The sequence below is a fragment of the Nuphar pumila genome, chromosome 6, assembly GCF_984573655.1.
Source record: "Nuphar pumila chromosome 6, dmNupPumi1.hap1.1, whole genome shotgun sequence".
Classification (NCBI taxonomy): domain Eukaryota; kingdom Viridiplantae; phylum Streptophyta; class Magnoliopsida; order Nymphaeales; family Nymphaeaceae; genus Nuphar; species Nuphar pumila.
Genome location: NC_143254.1, coordinates 99,651,850 through 99,660,069, shown reverse-complemented (window position 1 = coordinate 99,660,069; position 8,220 = coordinate 99,651,850). Strand labels below are relative to the sequence as shown.

Below are 8,220 nucleotides of genomic sequence, written 5' to 3'. Positions count from 1 at the left end.
GATAACGTGGAAACTCACGAGATCACCACAAGATAAAAAAGAATGACCAAGAGACGACAGCCCAAATGTGAAACATGCACTCTCACAGCATTATTTTATTCTCTAGACGCCTACCAATCTTCATGTTGTAAAAATACACTCAAAAGAATATTTCATTTCATTTTTTTATAATTTAAGAAAAAAACTGGCACATTGGTTGGCCATGTGTTAGTAAAATATTTAAGGTTTTCTTGCCTATCTGAGACACCCGGCAAGGAAAGTAAAATTTGCGCCAGTAAAGCCCTGTAGTGTTCTAACTTGGTGACATTTACAAGTTGCTCTCCCAAATGAGTTTTCATGCAATTCAACTGCCTTTTATATATATATATATATATATATATATATATATATATATAGAGAGAGAGAGAGAGAGAGAGAGGGTTAGGGCCGTTAGGCCTCCTATTACATTACATGAGCTAGAGACTCGGTCAGTCGGTCGACTGCTTATGCAAAATAAATACCACTGACACAAGTTAATTCCCTCTTGCCTCGTAAAATTCTCCCTCTTTTATTGTATCCATTTACGTTACGAGCATACTTCTGAGTATTACCACTTGTGGCTCTAATAATTAAGTTAAAGCCATAAACATGTGTCCTTGTGCACTGTACTCTCTCTCTTATTTATATAGCGCTATCAACACACTGCCTCACTCACCCACATCTCTCTTTCTCTCTCTTGTTCCTCAGGAAGCAAAAATGCCTAAACAAGAGGATGTGGGGATCTTTCCGGCCATCGAGTTGCAGCAGAAGGATGATTCTTTAGTTGACGAAGATGCCGGATCTACAGGAACTGGGGAGGACTACAAGAACCGAGACGATGATGGGAAAGCCAAGCGAACCGGTATATATATACTTCCTTTGTTTCTGGATTCTTTTGGTTGGTTTTTTTTTTTTAAAGAGAAAATTTCTTTTGGTTGTTGGTGAGGGGCAGATTTCATATGTATCTTTAGATTATATCATGTTGGTGTTTTTTTCTCAGGGAATTTGTGGACGGCTAGCGCTCATATCATTACGGCTGTCATCGGTTCTGGAGTGCTGTCGCTTGCATGGGCGATTGCTCAGCTTGGGTGGGTGGCCGGACCGGTGGTGCTCATGGCCTTTTCCTTCATCACTTTCTTCACCTCATCTCTGCTTGCAGACTGCTACCGGTCGCCGGTGAACGGGAAGAGAAATTACACTTACATGGACGCTGTGAGATCCAACTTAGGTAAATTTCAAGACAAAAGAAACACCAAAAACGCCATCTCTCTCTCTCTCTCTCTCTGGATTATGTTGTACAGTTTTTAACAGATATTTGGTGCATGGGTACGTTATTCTCTTAGAAGAAAGATCTAAAGGATCATTGCAAATCTGAAGATTAGTGGCCCATGTATGAATGGTTCAATATGAAGAATTTTCATTCTTTCCCATTTCAGATGGAGACCACCAAATGGGCCATAAGGAAAACTCAGATTTGTTGTGGAGTCCTGTATCCATGCTTGCATATAGAGTTCCTTTTCAGTGACTCGAAAGAAAAATTAGATCGGTATCGGGTCATCCTTCCGATCAAAAGTACATTTCCTGTGAAAACATTACATTTTCCTTTTTCTTTTTCCCCTAGCAAACAAGTAATTAGACTAAAGAATTTGAACTAGACAAATAGAGAGTCTAAATTCAACATGAAGGTTATGCAACACATTCTCATTTTGATATATACCTTCTTCTTTTTCTTTTGCAGGGGGGTTGAAAATCAGGCTCTGTGGTCTCACTCAATATATGAACCTGTTTGGGACATCGATCGGTTACACCATCACTGCATCCATTAGTATGGCGTAAGTCTGTTAATCTCAAATCCCAATAATCATATTCGATCGATCGATCGATCGATCGATCGAGAGAGAGAGAGAGAGAGAGAGAGAGAGAGAGAGAGAGAGACCCATTTTGTTCACATTCAACTTGCGTCTTATTCTCCCTCTTTTTCGTGCTTTGAACCACCAGAGCCGTGCGGAGGTCAAATTGCTTTCACAGGAAAGGCCATGCTTCTCACTGCCACACGTCCAACAACCCCTTCATGATAATATTCGCAAGCATGCAGGTGATCCTATCCCAGATCCCCAATTTCCACAAGCTGTGGTGGCTCTCCTACGTTGCTGCAATCATGTCCTTCACTTATTCCACCATAGGCCTTGGCCTCGCCTTAGCCAAAGCTGCAGGTGAACAGTTACGAAACACACACATAGACACACCTAATTAAACAAAATCTCTTGTTTTTTTTTCATATTTTGCCGGAGAAAATCGTGTCAGGGACTGGAGACAACGTTACCATCCCGAAGACATAAAACACCAAGGTTAGGACCCTCTTACTCCCAGGGCTTATACTGTGATGGCCCAGCAGATTCAGAAATGTGGTAGAGAAAAGGCTTGCTTCAGGAGGGCTTAAGGTTTTTTATCTCAAAAATATTGTTCTATTTTGGTAGAACCCTGAGTCATATTGGCCTTCTTGGTGTTGCTTGATGCCAGAAAAACCGAATCCACATTTTTAGTGGGCCTTATCCTTAAAATGAGATTAGATTTTAAAAAACCATTTTGATAGGAGTAAAACACAGTAAAAAGATAGACAGGTAAGATAGAGATAAACCGACTCCACATTTTTAGTGGGGCTTATCCTTAAAATGAGATTAGATTTTAACAACAATTTTGATAAAACACAGTAAAAAGATAAAGACAATCAAGATAGAGATAACACAGTGATTATCTCATCTATGAATAGGCCCTAGTCACCTCAACTGCATGGCCCCACAGAGAAGGTACCATGGCCAAGACTCTCAAATGTGGGTCCACATACTGCATTTCAGCGTATGGTAAAGTGCCTGCACGAGTTTTTTTTTTTTTTTCAAAAGCAAGCTGGGGTTAGGCAGACCCCACCAGTTATTATTCAACATACCAGGGTTTGAACCTGCAACGTCTCACCACAAGGAGACCTGCACTGACAGCTCCTACCAACCAGGCAGAAGGCCCCCTGGTTGGCACTCCTGCGGGATTTGAACAAACAAAATCTCTCCTGTATGGTTTCTGGTTCTTGTGTCTATTCCTCAATGTATATGCATGACAAATTGCAGGAAGCAGCCATGGGAAGACGAGCCTCACTGGGGTGACAGTAGGTGTGGACGTTACCGCCAATGAGAAGATATGGAGAACGTTCCAAGCGCTTGGAGACATAGCCTTTGCCTATTCCTACTCAATGGTCCTCGTCGAGATTCAAGTGAGTCCTTACTTTTTTTTATTTAAAAAGAAACCCACCTAACTCAGCCTGCCATACCTACAATCGTCGTGCAGACTGCTTAAACTCTAAGGTTAGGACCCCTGCCCCCAAGGGCCTACGCTGGGCATTGACTTGTCCAAGAGGCGATGGTAATGAGAATCGATCATCGACTGCCAGTCTAATCGCCAAGGCCCACACCCCCACAATGCCAACCCCTTGTGGCTAATTGATCCCCTACTTGATTTGACCTTTTTTTTTTTGTAGTCAGGAGTTATCCTACGAAAAAAAAAAAATATATGACTTGGTCATGTATGGTTTTCTATATCCAAGTCAAAGATCTGATGAGTTGCCGTATGCCTGGTTAATTCGTTCGGATGATGAGTTGAGTGTGAGTCATGTTTGGCTTAGGCTGAGCCTACCATGGTTTTGTGCAGCGGCCAAAGTAGGCGATGCCTGCACTCAGTCAACATGGATCCTGACTTTTCGGTCCTAATGGTTTCAATGTTGACTGCAAGTCTCGAAACTATGAAGGGAAAATATTCGGTTTTGCTGGTGACAACGAGGGGGTTCATTTTCAGCTAAAACCTTTAACTTTTGTGCTTGCCTGCTTCGTTTCAGAGCATCTTTCTCTGTCCACTTTTCCATAAGAAGACACTCTACCGGACTAGACTCAACCCTCATAATGATTTTGACCTGCCTGGTGGGCCCGGTTCCATGAGGCTCTCAGTTTTTTGTCTCTATTAGTAGGCCTTCTGAGAGGGTCTTCCGACCACAGTCCACCCTGACAAGGACATAGGACTCTTGTCTTTTTGGTCTCATATGTTCATCAGCATATATGCTTGATGCAATGCGTGAAGCAAGCATCTCTACACTTTTAGATCGGGCAAAGACTGGGTCCCAACCTCTATGTTTTACCTTATTAGAAACCCAAACCCTCGTTGAGCACCTGACCCAATCCATTTCAGACTTGACAAGCCATTTCTTCAAGTATAAAATTCAAATAGAGTTCAATATGAAGCCAACAAAATCTCAGCATCTGATTGATTGCACTCATTAAACTAGTTGCTTTTAACATTAGATATATTCAGCTTTATAAAAATAATTAAGATACCCTTAAAAGAATGATACTTTTAAAAATGCTTCACTATTTTTTGGGCATGACAGGTTTTTTGAATCGAAAGAAAATTGAAAAGCTGAACACCTTTTTGAAAAAAAACAAATTTTATGAGTTCTTCAAATTTACCTTTTGACCTCAAAAAATAACAATATATTTTCAAAAATACCACTTTTAAGAGTATTTTAGTTATTTTAATATAGTTGAATTCATCTAAGCAATTAGTTTAATTTTAGATTAACACTATATATATTCAAAATTGCTTTCGTTTAAATGGCATGATAGTGACTAGGTTGGGTCTTGAGATGACTAAGGTGATGTACCCAATAACCAATCCATTTAAGAATGGGGTCTGTAAGATAGAACCCATTGTATTCTAGGGTTCATTCAGCCAGGGTTGGGTAGGATGCACTCTATCTACCTACACCTCTATGCTTGACTAGCAGCAACCATAACCAAGTTGAGGTTCAACATTACTCCAGTAACCTGTTGGGTACCACGAACTTAGTCTGTCCATGTTGCTTAGGTCATTGTGAATGTCATACCCCGTTAAATGGTCATCATTGTCCGAAACAACCTATGTCAAATTCATTTTCCTTGAACCTACCTAGCTGGAACTCAGCTCAGTCACCTCAGACTATAACTTGACTTTTAACCTACCTATGTGGGCTTCAAGCCTGGCCTAAGGCATGCTACTCATTAACCTCGCAACACCAAAAATCTTACTCGCCGAACCTAAAAGTATTGACATCTAATTCATATTCTACATTTTTTTCTAAATAATCATATAAGTCAAACTCAAAAGGATACATGGCTTGCTTAGGATACCAAATAATATCTTAAATAAAAATGCATTGGTGTCAATTTGACCCGTTTTACCGAGATAAAACTGGTTGAGCCTTGATACATGTAGTCAGACATTTCACGACTCATGAGCTCAATCAAGTTGCATCCATACACTGCTTAAACAATTACTTATGGTATGTTTTGTTGCATTTGAAATCACATGAGATTTAGAAGTGAATCACATTTGAAGAGTTATCAAAAGCAACCAAACATAAAACCTTTTTGCACCAAATTCTAATGCAAAGTGAGTTGAAATGGAACCCCAAAAGTGAGATTTAGAAACTTCTTATGAAGTCTCATGAGATTGAGATTTTGAAAGTGAGTATCTTTTGAACAGTGTTTTTTACTTTTCAAAAACACAACCAAACGTATCTAAAGTTCCTATGGCAAGTCTTTCTGGTGCAATTCTATAGTGGATATCGTTCTCTCATTCAAAGTATAGCAAACAATGACTAAGATACATTGATCTTGTCTTTTTCCAGGACACATTAAAATCGGCTCCTCCAGAGAACAAAGTTATGAAAAAAGCTAGCTTTGTGGGTGTCTCGGTCACAACTATTTTCTATATGCTATGTGGTTGCGCTGGTTATGCAGCGTTCGGGAACAATGCACCAGGGAATTTCCTCACCGGATTTGGCTTCTACGAGCCATTTTGGTTGATTGACTTTGCTAACATATGTATTGTTGTCCATCTCGTGGGTGCTTGGCAGGTGAGTTTATATTTTTTTTTAATTTATAACCCAAAGAAACTGCACCCGGCACGAAGACCTGGTCGCGCTGGCTCAGCCTGCATATGTACGGTCATCGTGCTGGCAGCATAACTCCAAGGCTAAGACCCCTGCCCCCGGGGCCTATGCCACACGTTAGCTTGCGCAGAGGGGTAACGCCCATGGGAATCAAACCTTGACTGCCCATCTAGCATCCAAGGCCCTACCCCACTATGCCAAACCCCCCTTGGGGAGCAGGTGAGTTCATATGAATTGTTGCTCCGGGGACTAATTGACTCACGTATGGTTGGGATTGGCTTACTAGATCTGGTCTTTATTTTTTCTTCACATAAAGATCTGGCCATATTTGCATTTTTATCCTAACCACCTTAGGTTTTGTGTAGATGTCCAGTCTTGATCATATTCAGATTTTTCTCTGAACTGGCTATGGAAACCCCAAACTAGGTAGGTCTGTAGATGATTGTCCGAGAAAAGGCGTATTAAATTAAGGTAACAGTAGCTGGTCTGCTAAACCAATCCAGCAAGTACACATCTAGAAGACCAGTAATTGGGAGTTGGGTTCCACTCATCCCCCATCTTCATATCCCTTTTAAATCTTATTATGCAAGCCGTTTTGATCAAATCTGACCTTGTAGATGGATTCAACATGGTTGATTGAATAAGAAACGACCCTTGAATCATATTTTTTGACGAAAAATGTGACTTTTTAAATCACAAAAAATTGTGTTTTGTCAACAGTTGATTTTTGGATCGCCAAAAAAATCTTGCACACTTCGGTGATTTAAATGTCCATGCTCAACAAATGAGTGATGCAGATCACATGTACGGGCTCTGATTTTATCAAAACAAATTGCATCGATGAAATCTCAAAAAGGAGTACGAAGATAGGGATGACATAGGGGATAAGTGGAACCGGTGGCCCCATGATCTCTCAAGAATTATAGATCAACATGTTCCTGTGGGTATTGCATGAATTAGTATCAAAGCCAAGGATGAGTTGGGACCAATATTGATCAAAATCAGTTTCAGAACCAATCTTATTTCAAATAGATTCAGAAAATCAGCTTGAATGGAATCAAATGATTTATATTGGATCATTGAAAATTTTAATTTTATTTGGTTGGTAGAGCCAATTCAAATGAAGTTTATCCAAAATTTTCCCCATGCAATCAAATGTGTCATTAATGTAATAATGAACTAATGGCAAAGAATTAACTATTTTCTCTGTAAAACAGGTCTTTACCCAACCTGTTTTCGGCTTCATCGAAGGCTGGGCGGCTGACAAATGGCAAACAAGCCAATTCATCAACAAAGAGTACCTTGTGGACATTCCAGGCTGTGGGGAGTACTCCATTAACTTGTTTCGACTGGTGTGGAGGACTGTGTATGTGGGGGTAACAACAGTCATAGCTATGATTGTGCCCTTCTTCAATGACATTATGGGCTTGTTAGGAGCCTTTGGATTCTGGCCACTGACTGTCTATTTCCCGATCGAGATGTATATCTCGCGGAACAAGATCCAACCTTTCACATTCCGATGGACATGGCTTCAGGTGCTTAGTATCGGATGCCTCCTCATATCTCTTGCTGCTGCAGTAGGTTCCATACAGGGCATCGTCACCGATGTTCAGATCTATAAGCCATTTCAATCTTCCAGTTAATTAAGCACAGTTAAAGAAGGTGAAATCAAGCTAATTTTGTGTGCAAGTTTACAAGTGCACAAGGTTTTCTTTCTAGGTAATATTCCCAAGTGATAACTTTGTCAAGCCCCTGTATTAGATCTCATCATTGCGTATAATGTCTTGCAAATTGCACCTGAATGATGGCTTTTCTCTTTTGCAAACCAGTGTATCACTTGCGTATTATAATGGATCAAGGCTTATATTAATTTAATACTGTACTTTTTGGATGATTTCCCAAATGCAAGGCTTAAGCAATTTACTAGAGAAGGCTATGGTTGAAAGGGCTTGTTCAAAAACATTCTGATGCTAGAAAAAAGATGAACCCGTTGGCTTGAAGTGCTAATTAAACTCATGTGCGCGCACGCACACACACACACACACACACACACACACACACACATATATATATATATATATATATATATATATATATATATATATATATAGAGAGAGAGAGAGAGAGAGAGAGAGAGAGACTAGAATATGAAAACTGAAATATGAGAACTAGAAGTTGAGAACTATAAATATGAGCATTTCAAACACTTTTTTGCAAATCCAATGGGTGTTCTT

The 8,220-nt window shown here is 40.0% G+C and overlaps 1 protein-coding gene across 1 annotated transcript; it reads left to right on the top strand.

Annotated features, from left to right (window-relative positions):
* The first annotated feature begins 697 nt into the window (after positions 1 to 697).
* LOC149835386 (amino acid permease 6-like) lies at positions 698 to 7,861 on the top strand. Its single transcript, XM_090008460.1, has 7 exons — positions 698 to 880; positions 1,019 to 1,246; positions 1,757 to 1,850; positions 2,017 to 2,231; positions 3,138 to 3,280; positions 5,723 to 5,950; positions 7,204 to 7,861. Exons 1-7 carry the CDS (start codon positions 736 to 738, stop codon positions 7,627 to 7,629), a joined length of 1,479 nt encoding a protein of 492 aa, XP_089864586.1. The 5' UTR covers positions 698 to 735; the 3' UTR covers positions 7,630 to 7,861.
* Positions 7,862 to 8,220: the final 359 nt, after the last annotated feature.